The 18,370-nt window shown below is 40.0% G+C and overlaps 1 protein-coding gene across 3 annotated transcripts in view; it reads right to left on the bottom strand.

The window, feature by feature from the left end:
* The window catches only part of GFRA1 (GDNF family receptor alpha 1), a 206,339-nt gene that overhangs the window by 75,637 nt on the left and 112,332 nt on the right, over positions 1-18,370 (bottom strand). For all 3 annotated transcript variants that reach the window (XM_048857960.2, XM_048857961.2, XM_048857962.2), the window contains one exon: positions 6,085-6,424. In XM_048857960.2, coding sequence (XP_048713917.2) covers positions 6,085-6,424 — 340 coding nt within the window. The remainder of the gene's footprint in view (positions 1-6,084; positions 6,425-18,370) is intronic.

Raw genomic sequence — 18,370 nt, 5'->3', positions numbered from 1 at the left:
AGGAGGTTGGGGTGCAGTAGGGGTTGTGAGGCAGAGGGATTTGGCATGTGAGGGTGCTGCGGGTTGAGGTAGGGGTTTGGGGAGCAGGCTTATCTCGGGCAGCTCCTGGTCAGTGGCGCAGCAGATCTAAGGCAGGCTCCCTGCCTGTCCTGGCATCACGCTGTGCCCTGGAAGCGGTCAGCAGTTCCAGCTCCTAGGTGGGAGGGAGGAGGAGGCTCCGCGCGCTGCACTTGCCCACAGACACTGCTTCTCTCCCCAACCCCTGCAGGCACTGCCCCCCAGCTCCCATTAACCACAGTTTCCAGCCAATGGGAGTGTGGAGCCGGAACTCAGGGCGGGGGCAGTGCGTGGAGCCCTGTGGCCCCCCTGCCTAGGAGCCGGACCTGCTGGTTGCTTTCAGGGCACAGCACGGTGCCAGGACAGATAGGCATTAGCCTGCTTTAGACCTGCAGCACTGCAAACTGCACTTTTAATTGCCTAGTCGGCAGTGCTGACTGGAGCCGCCAGGGAACCTTCAACTGGGTGTTCCAGTTCAAAACCAGACACCTGACAACCCTACCATCAATGGCTATTAGCCTGGATGGGCAGAGTTGGTGTCCCTAGCCTGTTTGGCAGAAGCTGGGAATGGGCGACAGGGGATGAATCACTTGCTGATTGCCTGTTCTGTTCATTCCCTCTGGGGCACTGGCATTGGCCATTGTCAGCTGACAGGATACTCGGCTATATCAACCTTTGGTCTGACCCAGTATGGCCGTTCTTGGCTAAGCAAAATGATGTCCTAAAACATACTAGTTTCAATTTGTGATTCAAGCAGTCATAAAATAGGGTTCCTTTGATGTTTTAACTGTGCCAGGACCACACACTGTTTTAGACAGCTTCAGACAGCATGATGACTGTCTTTAGAAGATCTGTTTATCAACATGAATAAGAAGTTACCAATGCTCATTTTTAGTATTAACATTTTTAATGCATGCCTGAAAGACTGGGTTTCAAACTTGTACATGAGCTGTAGTGCAAGGAGAGGTAGCAGTTAGGTAGGTGGTAACAAAAAAAATTATTTGATATCCTGATCATTTTTTTTTAAGACATCATGGCCATTTACTGAAAATTAGGATTCTTTACATAAACCAGACCTTATCTGCATTTACTGACATTTCTGGTCCCTCTTTCCATGGTTCAAAAGTTTATTTTGTCTAGCTGATTATGTACATTTCTGAACAATGAAGAAGGAAATTAAGTTAATTAACCTATCATCTCAGTAATGGGTTGACAGTATCTGTAGTTTGGCCCAGTTGTTTTCCTGTACTTATCCTGTTTTTATGACAGATTCAGTGTTCTGCATAGCTAGGGTGAAATTTTCAAAGATGTCCAAAACTAAGCATGTAAATAGATATTTGTGTATAGTAACTAGATATTTTGTGCATCAGTGTTTGCAGGCCCAAACATTTGTATTAATAAATGCTGTCCATGTAAACAGTCTGAGAGCATTTTAGGAGGCCTTTGAGAAAAGGATGTGCCAGTGTCCTGAATAATACTGAAAGTGCTTAAATATGCGTGATATACACGCAAATAAACAACTCTTCGCAAATGAGGATTTCACTGTGGTTAAAATATGTGCTTGTAAGTATTACTTCATTTATTTTTTCCTTCTACCTTCAAAATAAAACAAAACAAAAAAACCTTGGAGTCAGAAAAAAGTGCTTAAAGGCCATGGGTTTAAATTATTTTAATTTAGGCTCTGGTACCACTACATGGACTGGGTATTGCTGGATCTCAACACTAGCAGTGGGGAGCTGTTGCCTTTCTTCCCAGTCTGCTGGGAGAAGAAAAAAACGTGAAGGTACTTGAAAAAGCCTGCTACTACCATGTCACTAGACATGGGGACAGTTATGGCTGGCTCTGTATAGAGGGGCCAGAGAAGGAGGGACAGAAGAGTACTCCACCACATACATATGGAGCAGCCATAAGATTGGGTATTGCTCTCCATGAGTCCATGGTCAGGGAATGTCAGTATCAGTCCCCACAATGCCTGGGAGGGTGGGTCAAGCATGACTGTCTTCACCAGTTGGTCATCTGCAACTGGGAAGGGAGGAGACATTTTGTACCTCCAGAAAGGAGACAGAAGTGCTGCTGCACGTTGGTATGCTCCCACAATGCCATCAGTGTGCTCCACACTAGTGCTGTACCTCTGCATACCCACACCCCAAAACAATGGGTCCCTGAGCCAGAAAAGAGCCCAAACTTTCTGAACTGACATTTGTATGCAAAGGAACGCAATAGGAAACCTGGTAAGAAATCAATTTTCATTTTAGCGCTGGTTGTAGCTTTGGGCAATGGTAATTGCAATTTTTACCAAGCTGGATTGTGCAGTGATGTAATATAAAAGGCATAAAATCAGGGCAAGATTAATGAAATCTGATTAAATAAAATACTATTGAACAACTTAGTTGCTGAGACGACATTTGACCAGAGCTGACAACAAACACAGAAGTAGTAATGGCAGCACTTACACTAAATATTCCCGGCTGCAGCGTAAGTAATAGGAAAATCTTTATGGGATAAATCCACCCCACGGGCACTGAATGCAGTGGAACCTTGGCTGAAAATACTGTGGAAATACCATTGCTCTGCTGCTCAGGGAGGTATGGCAGGCAGAATGGAACTCTAGAGAAGCCATGCACAAGGAAGAAGGGGCTTGGGATTGAGGTAGAGGACAGGAAGCCAGGTGTTCTAGGACTATGTGCATCCACAAGCCTAAACATACAGGATGCACGGAAACCCAGTTTGTAAGGTATAGTAGCAGTGCACAGTGTCAAGCCACTGGGTTGGAGAAAGAACTCTTCCCTGACCCTGTCTGAGACATTCAGCTCAGGGACTAAGTGTGGGTAGCATTTGGCCCCATAACTGAGAACAGTTTGGGCAGTGGAAGTAGCTGCCAAGAGAGGCTTTGGAATAAGTCCCTGGGGACAGGAATCAGATCAAGCCTTGAATCACATTTATCAGGGATGGCTTATGAATAGTAATAAATAATAATAATAAAAAAATCAATTCTGCCTGGCAATATGGCGGGTAGACTAAATCACCACATTAATCTCATCAAATCCAAATCAATTTATGAGATGGACATTTCATCCTAACAAAAATAACTGTTCTGCTTATCAAAATAGTAAAAAACAAAATTAAATATTAAGATGTAAAACAGAACATATATGGGCAGTGGAGCAAATTACAGTGGATGCCCATAAGGACTCAGACCGTTCTGAAAGACATTACCATTTCTAGTTTTAGTCTCCTCTAGATGGGTACCATGTCACTGAAAACTCTAGAATCAATCAAAAATGGTGGAACTTTTGAAGAGGTTCACTGTACATTTACTCAAGTATGATACTGTCCACTCAATGGTGACAAGAGCTCAAGAAGAAGTCTGTGGATTTAAGTCTCCCATTAATGGGATATGCTAGAGGCCAGTGAAACGTAACGTTTTTTCCCCCCACAATTTTCCACTCCCCTTGCACATACTGTATTGTAAGTACATATTCCTAACAGGAAGCAATGTGTTTGTGTGGTGATGCCTGAAAGTCAAGACTCTTGGATTCTATTCCTGGTTCCACTGGTGATTTACTATGTAACCTGGGGCAAGTCATTTAACTGTTCCTTATTTTATCCATCAATATAATGGGTATAATATAACCCTATTACCCAGGGTTAAAATCATGGCAAATAACCTTGGGAAAGCATTTTGAGAACCTGGTGAACATGTACTTTCTGAATGCAAATAGTTATTATAACTAGAATAGAGAACCCTCTCTACTTCTTAGTCCATTAGTCCCTACAGATCATAATTCTCAGAATCAGTGGCCTTGCCCCATTTTCCAGTAGAGGCCAGAACCTTGGCTCCAGTAGTATGGCAGAGGGGCCAAAAGCTACCTTAACCTTAACAGGCAGCTGGAGATTTTCCTTGCATAGGAATCCTTGGGTGTTGAAAAGCTGATGTAGCCTGCTCTATGCCACTCACTCCCTGCTCCCGTGATGAAGAGTGTGTGCTGCATTCTGGGGACGGTGAGCTGCTGGAATGGCTCTGTGGGGGGCATTACAACATAAGAAAGCCATACTGGGTCAGACCAAAGATCCATCTAGCCCAGTACCCTGTCTTTCAGCAGTGGCCAATGCCAGGTGCCCCAGGGGGAATAAACAGAACAGGTAATCATCAAGTGATCTATCCCCTATCACCCATTTCCAGCTTCTGGCAAACAGTGGCTAGGGACACCATCCCTGTCCATTCTGGCTAATAGCCACTGATGGACCTATCCTCCATGAATTTATCTAGTTCTTTTTTGAACCCTATTACAGTCTTGAGCTTCACAACATCCTTTGGAAAGGAGTTCCACAGGTTGACTGTGCGTCATGTGAAAAAATACTTCCTTTTGTTTGTTTTAAACCTGCCGCCTACGAAGTAGTTCTTGTGTTATGAGAAGGAGTAAATAACACTTCCTTATTTACTTTCTCCACACCAGTCATGATTTTATAGACCTCTATCATATCCCCCCCTTCGTCGTCTCTTTTCCAAGTGGAAGAGTCCCAGTCTTATTAATTTCTCCTCATACGGCAGCCGTTCCATACCCCTAATCATTTTTGTTTGGCCTCCCCTTTTCTGAACCTTTTCCAAATCCCATAAATCTTTTTTGAGATGGGGCAACCACATTTACAAGTAGTATTCAAGATGTGGGCATATCATGCATGTATACAGGGGCAATATGATATTTCCTGTCTTATTACCTATCCCTTTCTTAATGATTCCCAACATTTTGTTAGCTTTTTTGACTGCCCCTGCACACTGAGTGGATGTTTTCAGAGAACTATCCACAATGACTCCAACTGGAACTGACACAACTTAGAGCAGACCATAGGCTATTCCAATTTGGCCCCTTTGCCTCTCCAAGGACAGAGAGGGAAGAAGGCTATTTATGCCACCTTCTCAGGTGCACAGAGCAGAGCTCAGGCACACTTTAGGATCCAGCCCAAAGGTTTAATAGTAGAATACTACAGTGAGGCCACATAATCATATTAAATCTTAATTATTTCTACAAAATATACTCCAGGGCAGTCAAAATATATATGAAACACACTCAAATAATTTACTACAGTATCCTTGACTTCTTAAAATGTTTGTTTTCATTGCTAATACACAACATTTGGGTAATACACATTGGGACCTATCCACTGGCAATTAATGAGAATCTAACTTTTATAACTTTTAAAATACGGCATTAGTACAATGGCTTTCTAATATAAACATACAGAATGTAACTGGCAGTACGAGGTTTCCTAGAGGTATAGAAGGCCCTGTGTGCAGCAGAACCAGTGCAGGGAGCTTGCTCAGGGCATGAGGACCCCTTCTGCCCAGGAAACCTATGTCCTCTGGGGGCACCCACTGCCCAGGTACACAGAGGAGGAAGAGGGCTGGGAGCTGGACCAGTGAATCAACAACTACGAATACATCAGTCAAACACAAATATCTGTGGGGATACCGAGGTGGGACAAAACAGTCCCAAGCCTACTGCAGCTCTGAAAGCCTGAGAGGGAGGATTCCCAGACAGTGCAGAAAAACCCTGTGAGCAACCTGCATGCTAGGGCTGTGAATAAGGTCCTGGCTATGGCTTTTATCCACTAACAGTTACACTAATATTCATAAGCAGTGTTAGAGTGTTCAATTATTATTAAAATTTCCCATCAGCTCTTGCAGCTTGTCAGTTATGAAAAAAATATTCTAAGTCATCACTTCATGAAGACACGTAAAGGAAAGGTTTCCAACAAAATTTTGTAGGAAACAGCTTTCTGTTTTTATATCTTTCCTAGGGGGGTAAAAGATCATTCCATCATGTAGTGAGTAGTTACAGTTTCTGAGAAGACATATACTGTAACCAGATGCAGACTTTTGTTGTTCAGTTGAAGATGTCAAGTCCCCCCGGCCCCAACTGTCCTGTTCCCAGTGGAAATTCTGATTTGGAGTCTTGGCAATTTCAGCAGCTCCAAAGGTTCTCCCTGCTACCTCATTAATCACTTCCCTGCCATGTACTATCTTACCTGCAGATGTAATTCTTCTTGCAGGAATCTTGTAAATTCAAGCAGTTTGGTTTCTCCTTGTCTTCATACGAACACACAGGAACAATAGTCTGCCGTCTCCTTTCTGTACAGGCTATGTCTCGACAGGAGCAGAAGAGCATCCCATAGCTGTGCTTTGGGGGAACTTTGTCAAAAAATAGACGGAGAGCCTTATGACACTTCCTCTTGTTGCAGATTTCATTAGATGTACTGCTGGTGCAGGGGGTTATATAAGCAGATCTGAACCTCTTGCAGGTATCATTTAGGTTACAGGCTTTTGCTGCATCCAAACAATTGTTCCCCTTTGAAAGTGCTGGCTCCACTGTAAAAAATAAGAAATATATCAGGTTTATATTGCGTTACAATGTTTGTATCTATTTCACGGTTAATGAGACCTTGAGCATATATTTGTCAGCTAAGAAATCTTGGCTGCCAGAAAACGTGTCCACCTCTTATGCTTCTTTGGCTCATAATTCAATGAGAGAGAAAGTGCATGAGCATATGTTAAAATTATAATGGTGGAAAATGAAGGATGACTAAAGTCAGTAGCATTGCACTTTATCTTCCCTGTAAAACAAATACAGTAAAAGCATATTGGGCTAATTAATCCCTGGTGTAACTCCATTAAAATCAATGGAGTTGCAACATGGAAAAACTGTCGACTGTGAAAGAAGACAGTGAAGACACAGGTTACTGTTTAGTCAGTTCTCCAAAAACTCTATAAATACCATTCAATAACCATATCAACAACCATACTTCCCAACCTGTAAAAAGTTTATATGCTCATTCTGCAGAATTTACAGACTACATGCTTACTAATACATTGTTTACAAGGTACACAGTCCACAGAACTTGAAAGGTTAGCATGTGCAGTGAACCACGTATGAGCTCTGTAAGCCCATCCTACACATCTTGTAAACTCCATGCTCACCTCTACAGGACAAGCAAGATAATCTTAAAAGGACCATAGGTGCATCCTGAACCTTACAAACTCGATGGAGGTTACAATCAGCGTTAAAGACACAGGCTAACACAAGGATACAAAACTATGGAAAAGTACAGACTAAAAACTTCATTAAGGTAAGTGTGAAAGTTGTAAGGAATTATGCAAATTTAGTAGAATTTATCTGAATATTAAAATTTTCAAAAACCCAACCATTTGACAAAGAAGAAAATTGGAGTTAGGGGTCGACAAATAATTTTAATTGCCATAAATAGTCAGGACCCACCCAACATTGCAGATCCAAGAAACAGTCATAACTCCCCATTATGCATCATTTCAATTGCAAGCATGAACAGCAAAACAATGTTGCAAGTTCTTAAACTGTAATAGGGTCACTGCATCCAGAGCATGGGTGGCCTGCAGCATCCCTGCCTCAGTTTCAGGGCTCCTCAGTAATTCACAAAGGCTTTCTTGTAGTCAATAGCTTGGACTGGTTTATTACCATATGTAGTTCCAGAATAAAATACTCAAGAGTTCATATATTCATCCTCCCCGGGTCTTACTGCCTGGAGTCTTTCAAGCTACTCCGAGGTAGAGCTGGACAAAATTCTGGGATATTTATGAATTTGCTTTCATTCCACTTTGGAAGAGGAGCCTTCCTGCTCCTGAAACCCACAGCAGCCTTCTCCAGGCTGCTGCTGAAATCTCTCCTCTATCAGAGCCTTTTCTACTCCAAATGCATGATTGGGTCACATGACCCTCTTCAGGGGGTAGTTGTGTTAGTCTGTATCCACATAAACAATAAGGAGTCTGGTGGCACCTGAAGAAGTGTTGTTGTTTTTTACCAGTTTATGCCCAAATAAATCTGTTAGTCTTTAAGGTGTCACCAGACTCCTTGTTGTTTTTATGACCCTCTTCATTTCCCCGCACCAGGGGAGGAGCGTTGACTGTGGCACAAGTGGGGCTGAGACTCATCAGCCTTTATAGGGTCAGTCACTCAGTGGCAGTATGATTCAAATAAACAACGCATTATACTACAATCTCCCATACCTACATCTCTGAAGCCTGATCCAACACAAAAGTAGCAAACACTTGATCTATTTCCAGTCCAGCTATATGTTCTAGTCACAGAAGAATAATTTTACATTGCACATTCCAAGCCTTTCTTCATCCCACTTTCCTGTTTAGTAAATAGATTACCATTGTTTGTGTCTTATCCTCCTCATAAAATACAAAACTTGGACAGATACAACATTCCACTATAAACCAGAGGGACCAATCAGGTCTTACATTCAATGTCTGAAGTTTAAACACTAGATCTAGATGAGAGATCGTATAGTCAAAACATAACACAAGATACAGACCACAGAGACCAACTTCAGATCTCCCTTACAGTAGTGTAAATCCAGAACTGCAGTGATTTCATTGGAGTTATTCTGGATTTATACCACTGGACTGGAAATTGGCCTTCAGCATCACTAGCCTGATTCTGATCTGACTTACACTCACTGGAAACAAAAGAGTGTTGATCTAGTGCAAGTGAGATTAGAATCAGGCCCTATCACTCAAATCATATTACACCAGACCATGTATACTTAGTTCAGAGAGGAAGGGAGGTTTTTTGTTTGATACTGGACTGGATCTTAGGAGATCTGAAGTTGATTCCCAACTTTCTGACAGGCTTACAGTGAGACCTTGGGCAAGTCACCTAAATCTTTTTGTGTCTCACTTTCCCATCTGTAAAATGGGGATAACATAGCTCCCTATCTGATGGATATGTAAGGATAAACTAATGTTTTTGAGGTGCTCAGATACTACGGGGATGGAGCCATAAAATTATATAAATAGCAAGAGATTATAGTTTTTTGAAAAGCTAATTCCATATGCAGATGAAGCAAGTTGTGACAGGTCCATAGAATATATAATATTTTAATTAAAAGGACATAATTTTAATTATTCCAAAGTCCTTGGAACAGATACTAAACCAAAATATGCCAATATTGCCATGGAGGAGACAGTAGCCAGCACCACAGAGTTCAGGTTGCATGTCTAACTATAAGAACGATTTTCATCACTTTCAAATGTTTGGTTTTTGGATAATCTTAACATTATAATAATGTTAAAATATTGTACTACATTAGCATATAATTATAACCTTTACTCTAAACTCAAAGTTTTTTCTCTGTGATACTGCATATAGAATTATATGCTAAATCCAAGTATAATTACCACATCATCTGTAGGGCATATAATTATGCAATATATGCATAGTACATACTAATTACGACGTGATTACAGAGTAATTACATGCTTATTTGTGCCTGGAAGGCAAATGTTATACCAAACTGTTTAAATTAGGACGTCTTAGGATAATCAGTTGGTATGAATTTGTGGATGAGTTCGGAACTGATACATGCCAACACAAACATATAATTCACTATAGTCTAAAGAATTATTTAAAAATAAGCAAGATACAATAGAGCAGTATGTTCACATCTTTGTTTACAATCATGTATATGATTTTATTAAGGGTCCAAAATATGGTAAATGCTGCTATGAAATTAAAAAGTGCTTTAAAGATTAGGACCTCGGGGGACAAAAAAAAATCAAAAGTGACATTTTTAATGATTTTCTTAAAGTACATAAGCCAAATGCAGTGATAATAAAACGGTGGTGAAAGTTATGCTGAGTGAAAGTCGCACTTGGCAGAAATTGTTCAGAAAGCTACTGTGATATTTACACTTACTCATATGCATTATACATTTTATATCCAACATGTAACTTACGCTACTCTGTGTCACCTCTCAATATAGCACAGAGATTACTTTTTTACTTTAAGGCTGCAACAGTCTGAATTTTGCCAATTGCCTTTTGCCCTTTCTATTTTGCTACTTGTGAACCCAGCTAGAGTATATTTATCACAATATTGTACATAGTCAACTTTTTTGAAATGAATACTTACACTAGAGTCATACACTGGTATGCAATCAGAATCAACAGTGTTTGCATTGAATATGAACATATAAATCAAACATGCTCATGAATGCCAGATTTTCCTGAGCCTTTAAATCATGTACATTTAATTTAAAATTTACAAACTGAGCCTACTTATGTGTTATTTTACATTGTGAAAGTATCATGTAATTATTCTTCACTCCTTTGGTAGGTACAAACAGTTAGCACAGTACTTACTGTAAAAGTTCTTGCAGTTTATTTGCATGGTAGTAACATTTAAGGCCACAATTTCAGCTAGTCTCTGTTTTATGAAATGCAAATTATGAAGACAAGCAGTAATCTGACTCTTGTCGGATATTAACTATGTAATACATTTTAGGTTTAAAAGACAAATAGTTTACATCTTACTTTCTTTATCATTATTACAGGTATCACAAACTCGGGCCAGAAAATCCTTCCCTTTTCCCTATGTTGTCCGTCTTTCATCCTTCTTGCATCTAGTTTTCAGTCTGTGTATAGTGAAGCTTTGTGGCTGTCCAGGAAGGTGTTGACTCTAGAATGCCCATTAACTCAGTGATGTGCTTGAAGAGGAGCTCCGTAGATCCTGGGGGCCCCTTATTAAAATTTTTGCCACCAAACTCAAAGGACATTTGAGATCATTTCCCTGCCTTTGATAGATGTGTTTTGCAAAAAAACCAGATAATCTAAGTATCAAAATTAATTTTAGAATAAACAAAACTTAGATTTTAATTTTCTTACAGTACATAAACAGCAATTTACAGTGGTTGCCATTAAAATTACAATTGCACTTTGCAAGTAATTAGCATTATGAGGCTATTCAGTGTACTTAGCACAGGGAATACTGCGATCTTTGCGGTAAATGTTAATTAGGTGAAAGGAAACATTGTGAAATGTTATTGGTGACTACCTGGGCTTGTTCCTGCATAGAAGAGTGGCACAGCTCTGCATGTAGAAGCCAAAGGTTGAAACTGTCCAACAGGATAAGTAAAGGAGCAGAATCTGATCCTGCATTAATTAAGGTGCTGCTACTGCAGCACCAATTTACTCATATTTTGTAGAAGGAATAAGGACGGAGAAGGGAGTGTGAAGGGACACTTGTCAGTGGCATGCAAGGGTGGCAAATAAACCATCATCTCTTCGGACATAATGTACTGCCAATCCCAAGTGCGCAGAAATAATGGGTCAAGTCTCCAAAAATCACGAGACTGGCTTTAAAAATCATGGGATGTTAGAATTTTGGGATTCTATTTGTCTTCTCGTTTCTCAGCCTTTAGATATACATGCAGGTCACATTTTCATGCTTTTTCTGCATGAAACCCTGAGGGCTAGAAACTTACCTTAAAAAAATAAAGCTGAGATTCTCACACAATCACTGGTCTCTTGGAGCCGGGCTTTAAGAAAAGCACCAAATGTCACCAGACTCATGTTAAAACTGTAGGAGTTGGCAACACCGGATATGCCCATGGTCTACATAATGCCCCCTTTGTTTTAGCCTGCAATCTGGAGGGTAAGGAAGCAGAGGAAACAAGGGTCTGGAGACTTATCACTGCACAATGAAGTTGAATATAGTTTTTAACTCTGTTTCATGTGCTTGGCCCAGAATAATGAACAAGGCATGAATTTACAATAGCTTTGTAGCCCTGTAAATTTGTAAAAGATGTAGCTAGTAGAAAAAAGGGATTATAGGATGGTAAGCAATATGTGATAGCTTGCATCTGTGGCTAGAATGTAACGCAACACATGAACAGCTCATGCTCTAGAATGGGGCTTGGCTACAAAACCTAATGAGCCAATCACAGAGTGCAGGACATGATGTGGAGTCGAAGGCGCATGCGGCAGTTTGTTTTACAATGTGTATATAAGCTGATTAATGATTTTGTACTTTGGATTTGTACCCTGTACCCATCCCCTACACTTGAACCTGATAAACTCAAGAGTAGTTTGACTGTATGTCAAAGAATCTCAGCAACAAATCCAACGTGGAACTGATTTATTGGATTACAGAAAACTGGATAAAGTGTTCTCCCAGAACCGGATGAAGTATTCTGGATATGCCAAGTGGAAAAGGTCTGGGGAGGAATCCCAACATAGCTAATGCTTAAAAGTTACCGGTGCTCATTTAGGTCTTGACTGTACTCCAATTAAAGTCAATGCAAAAATTCCCACTGTCCTGAAAGATTCGGGACAAGCCCATAAAGCCTTTGTTCATATTTCCATTGGAGCACGATCACCTTTTAGTCCCTGCTATGAACAGAATGAAGGCTTATATGGAAACATAATTCTCTTTGCACTATTGAAGAATACAGGTTTTGAACCAAATTTTGACTTTAGTCACACCAGAGTAAAGCTTGGTTAAATCCATTAGATTCACTAGAAATTAGTCTGGATTTACAACCGTGTAACTGAAAGAAGAATTTGGCCCATTATTCCTAGTTTTACCTCTTCCCCCCAAGGTGTCTTATACAGAGAGGGAGAGATACAGTGATAAAGGGCAGCTCTACACTTAAAACGCTGCATCGGTATAGCTGCAGCGCTTTAATGAAGACACTCTACGCTGATGAGAGAGAGCTCTCCCATCAGCGTACTTAAGCCACCTCTGCAAAAAGTGGTACCTATGTCAGTGAGAGAAGCTCTCCTGCCAACATAAAGCTGTCTACACTGGCATTTAGGTCAGTATAACTACATCGCTCAGGGTGTGGATTTTTTTGCACCCCCCAGCAACATAGTAACCCCAAAGCAATTCTGTAGTGTAGACCTGCCCAGAGTTAGAAGCTGCTAAACAAAGAAACTTGTAGAAGCTGCTAACTGATCCAGTCATGGTTTCTCACGTATCGCACCAATGATTTCAACCCTAACCTAGAGGGATTTAGGATGTGAAGTTCCTCCTAATGTGTAACACAACACTAGCATCTGGAATGAATTATGCATCAGAAGGACCTTATACAAAATAAATCCCTCTGGAGAAGAGATCTCCGGTCATTCCATATACAATTCATGCACTGTACTGAATCAGGGGCTGGTTTTGTGGTGTGGAATGCTCAGACCCAAGGCTTCAGCTGAGCTCTTCTAATTAATTTCCCCTGGACTATTCAAAGTGACCCGATGTTACTGCATATGCTGCCCAGCTATTCCATTCAATATATTATTTGATTTAGTCAGATACTAAGTGGACAGAATTAAGACTGAAATTGTGCATGCAGTTATACAGAATAAAATGTGAAAATATTACAATGTACATCGTCTGCATGATAAGAGATTTACTGCACACAAAGTTCACAAGACACAGTGCGAGACCATTTACCAAAATCTTGCCAATTTACAGGGTAACTTTCAACATTTCTTTTTATTACTGCAGAATTGAATTCACAACTTGTTTCCTCTTTTCCTCAGCCTTGATTAATTACCATGTTAACATAACTACTGTTCTCCCTCTTATAATGGGCTCGCTCTAAAGTGCTGCCCCAGCAAAATAAAACAAGAAAAAGCTTCCAGCTCTTTGCTCTAGTATTGCAATCCTTTTTGATCTCACTATTTTTCAAATTTATGTTCCAATCCAATAAAGCATGCATGAATATAATAGCAAATCAGATAATACAAGGTTGTGACCCTTGTAAATGATCCTTCAAGCTTCTTTTTCCTTTTCCCAGTGATGTGGTACCTTTAAATGTGCTTGTTGACACATGAGAATTCACTTTGTTGATCATACACACTGTTTCAGAAAGATTATATTACATAATGTGAATTTTCTACTGCCCCTTTTTCTCCCATACCTACAACCCCATTAAGCATTAAGCTGTAAGCAAACCTCCGCTGGGGCAAAATTGGAAGACTAGAAATATTGAAGAGCCAAATCCTGACATCCTTTTTCAATCAAAGCTCCCATTCTCTTCAGTGGGAATTTTGTTGCTGTAACACTGGCGTAGGCTCTTCTAAATATGGGGCTAAATCCTTGCTAATTCTTTAAAAAATGAACCCTAATCAAAAATGGTTCCAAGATCAGCTATGAACCATACCTATCCTTTCCTGTTACAGGTATGCTTTAAAAAAAAACACAGACCATATTACACCACTGAAAATTTATATCTATCATCAACGGTTTCCAAGTCACATGATGTGAAGTAATTAATAGTTCTCTCTCAGCAAATGCAATCATTATATTTTTAATTAACCTTTTCAACCTTCTGCACCTTTTACTTTTGTTATACACTAAATCTTTGCAGTTTTTCAGTTACGTTTGATTAGATTTTAAACAATCACATGAAAAATAAACTTTAGATTTAGTCAAGCAGTCCTTATGGTTACAAATAAGAAGGTATTGTAAACGTTGATGTAATGAGGATTGTTATAAATCAGATACAGGGCAGACACTCTGAACTTTGTGGCTATGTTCCCACCTAATTTTTGTTTTGGCAGCTTACTGTTATTTAATGGCTTTGGCTAACAGGAAACTGGCTTTTGAAAATTCTCTCTCAACCTAATTCTAATTACTCCGTATAAATCATACAATGATCAATTATAAAAATCTGAGGTTCATACATTATTTAAACTTAGCATTTGAATTCTCACGGCAGGAGTACAGGAAATACCTAAGCCCTTCTCTTTGCACACTAACAACTGCTTTATATCTGTAGTGGTGCCCATTACTGTAAAGTAGGGGCCAGACCTGCTCTCAGTGTAAATCTGGAATAACTCCATGGACTTCAACTGAGACCAGAATTTGGCCCCAGATATTTTTTTCTAGACAAGCTAGCTTAATGTTCACTATATATGAACATCAGGGATCAAATTCTTCTCTCACTTACAGTGGCGTAAATCCACAGAACTCTACTGAGCTCAACTGAGTTTCACCAGATTTACACCAGTGAAACAGAGTATGTTCTTATTTTATTAAGATGGCATAACTATATTATATGTACAAATGTTTATAATTGAAAGGATTATTTTGTAAATTATTTTCTCATGCGATCTTTCAAATGCTAAGAAACATACTTAGTCGTGGATATGAAAAATTAAAATATGTTTTATTTAACATAAGACTGATTCCAAGATAACTAAGGTCAAATTTGTTTGGAAAAATTAGTCTGATATGAGTGGAGCAGATACTAAAAGGAAATGATCTTTCACAAAGACAAGCAAAATATCCAAACATTTTTCAGTAATGCCATAAAACTATAATTGGATTTCAATTTAGTAATAGACATCTTAAGACAGTACATTATAATAATCTAATTATGTCTTATGTGACTATGCCAGATACTATCCTATTGTTCTTTGACTTTTTGTATTTAGACAACCATATTTGCTATAAAATGTAACTACAGGGCCAGCTCTGAGCTGTATTATTTTGAAATTTCCAAACAAATATTTTAATGCTACAATGACATTCCAAAGACGGCTTGTTGGCAAAACTGACATTTCATTATACAACAAAGCTGTTAACATGTATCAAGAGCTTTGTGAAAAGTTTCACATGGAAAGTGAATGCCTAAAAACGTTGGGCAAATATAAATAAATTAAAACAGCTTTACTAATTTTCACACAAAAGGAAAAAACTATATTCAGCAGCAAAACTGTCTTTCCTATAGTGGAAGCAGAGTGTGCATATCAAAATGGAGAGAGAAGCTGAAGTCCAAAGGATGAATTCTACCTGCAGCAGCAGGCAAGGTCGAGAAGTCCTCCAATTTATACAATGAATGGAGAACACAAGCTAAACCTTTCAAAACCAGGACCCCAACCACATGTTCCTAAGTCCATATTTGGTTACCAAAGTGGGTGGCTTGATTTTCAAAAATGCTGAGCATTCAGCAGTTCCCACTGACTTCAGGAATTAGATGGTTTTGAAAAGAAATTATTAAAGAGATTCATCTTATGCCCCAATGCCAGCTTCTTAGAGATCCCCTGACCTGCTTACTTCATGCTCCAGTAAAGGATTTACATTTTAAACAGAATGATAACTTTTTTATTGTTACCAGCAAGACTTTGTATTGCACTTGATCAAAAAATGTGACTTCTCCTCCTATGGAATTGTACTGTAGTACAAGATGGACTGTCTTTGTAATGGAAAAGCTTTCACATCAAGTATGTACACAAGAAAAGAGCCAAAAAGAGGATAGTTGTTCAGAATTTTGGTCATTTTAGCATTCTCAGGGAAGGAGGGCTCCCCAGCTAGCAACCCAGAATCTTTAGCTAGATTATTTGACAATTATCCTGAATAAATAATAGTAAGTAATGTATGATGTAGTATGTTAGCATTTTATTGTAACTTTGCCTTAATAAAAATATTTATAAATGATAAAATAAAATAAAATGGAAGAGGTAAAAAGTTCCCAAGTTACTTCAGAAGTTCCTTTAAAGTTCCAGGATGGGATTTTCAAAAGTTCCCAATGGAATTTAGGCTCCTAACTCAGTTAGGTGCTTTTGAAAATCCCTCCCTATGAGCCTAACTTTGGGTCCTATTTTTTAATATCTCAGCTTTAAGTGTTAGAATGCAAGTACCTCAACTACACACTAGCTGACCTATTCAGGGAAAGGTTGCCTGATAATGAAGCAGGGTGGGTAGAAACAGAACCTGATATGTGGGAAGAAGTGCTGCTTGGGAGCAGAGAAGGGAGCAGTAGAGGTCCAGGAACCTACCACAATGATTGTGGGGGAACTTCCCCCCAGCTCATCTGATGACTGTGCTGAAGCAAGGAGGAAATGAGTATGAGAGGTGATCAGAGGAGGGTCCCTTACTGACTGAGAGTTCCAGATGTATGCAGTGTAGTTTGAGCTGAGTCGGTTCCAGGATGTTAGAAACACAAGGTGGGTGAGGTAATATCTTTTACTGGACAACTTCTGTTAGCGAGAGATACAAGCTTTTGAGCCACACAGAGCTCTTCTTCAGGTCTGGGAAAGTACTCTGAGCATCACAGCTAACTACAAATTGGAACAGATTGTTTAGAATAAGTAGTTGTGTTCTAAGGGACCATTCAAGGGAGAGTGGCTTGTCTCAGCTCTCTGAGAGCTCTAGACTCATACAAAGCTATTGGCTGGGACACAGTCTATAAGACATATGAGCTAGACAGTCAGTTTCTCCCTAGCTGCCTGCCAGTCAATTGTGGATTAACCACCCAGTCCCCTATTCAGTGTGGCATGGAGTATAATCAGCACTTCCCTAGGGTGCTGAAGTGAGTGGACTCACAGGGCCAGATCCCTGGATCTGATCAAACTGCATTCAGTGGAGGACCTGGGATGGAGGTGGAGAGATGGTTCAAAGTCTCTTTTGCATTCTTCTAAATCAGGGTCTTAACTTTGTGGTGTGATGGAGGTGTTGAATTGGCATTCAGGCTAAGGACTGCTCTAAGTTATGCCAGCTAAAATGAGCCTCTTGGGCACCTGCTCATTCAGCCAGGGGTGACCAGAGCACAGCCATCTCCAGCCAAGTCATAATGCCTGAGTCATAATGCCTCAAACACCTGGAAAAGAGACCACATATTGTTCCTGACAATCACAAAAGGGATGCAGCCAAGGGCCATGATCTGGCCCACAATCTCCACAAGGGAAGGAAAGGGCTGTTATGCAGTTGCTTCCAAGCGAGAGGAACAAGAAGCAGCCTGTGCAGGTCTGGAGTCAGGCAAAATCATGGAACTTCCCTGGGCTCTTCAGCTGTGCGGGACTCTTTAGTCTGAATAAAGCCCCAAGAGATCAGCAGCATTTAGAGTCATCATTTAGACACAAGGGAAGAAAGTAAAGGATGAAGGGAGAGGGCTTGGTTCAGGCGTGGAGGAAACTGAAAAAAAAATTCTATAAATGGCAAAACTGGCATTTCTGTTTGATCATTCTCATTTATTCTTTTGTTCTGAATTAGGCTCGGGATTACACCCACTAGCTTAGTTGTATATGTTATCCTAGTGCAGACAGGCAAAACTCAATAAGCCTTGATTTTCACCAGGGAACATTACCCCAGTTTGAAATTGTGGAAAACTGCCACCAGTCCAATGGCGGTTTATAGTAGCTTTGCATGTCCACATTAGGGGTTTGCATCAGTTCACCTATGCCATTGCTCATTGCTGAGGTCTCTAACTGGGGCAAATACTCAAAGTAGGAACGTCTTTAAAAGGAACGCTGTCATACTTACTTTGTGCTATTATTCATTTTGGAAGAAAAAAAATCAGAGGAGGGAGGCTTGGGGAAATGAGTAAGAATCAAACCTGACAATAACAGCCAAAGTGATGAAAAAAGACATGAAAAATATTAAACATGGAGGAAGAAAAAAATCCCCTTTCCATCACTACCCACAGGAAAGCCCTACCTTCCCTAAAATTCTTCTTCAGTTTGTCAGCTAGAGGAACATGCAGCAGTAGTCGTGAC

Source organism: Caretta caretta, chromosome 7, assembly GCF_965140235.1.
Source record: "Caretta caretta isolate rCarCar2 chromosome 7, rCarCar1.hap1, whole genome shotgun sequence".
Classification (NCBI taxonomy): domain Eukaryota; kingdom Metazoa; phylum Chordata; order Testudines; family Cheloniidae; genus Caretta; species Caretta caretta.
This window is presented reverse-complemented; position numbering and strand designations above follow the sequence as displayed.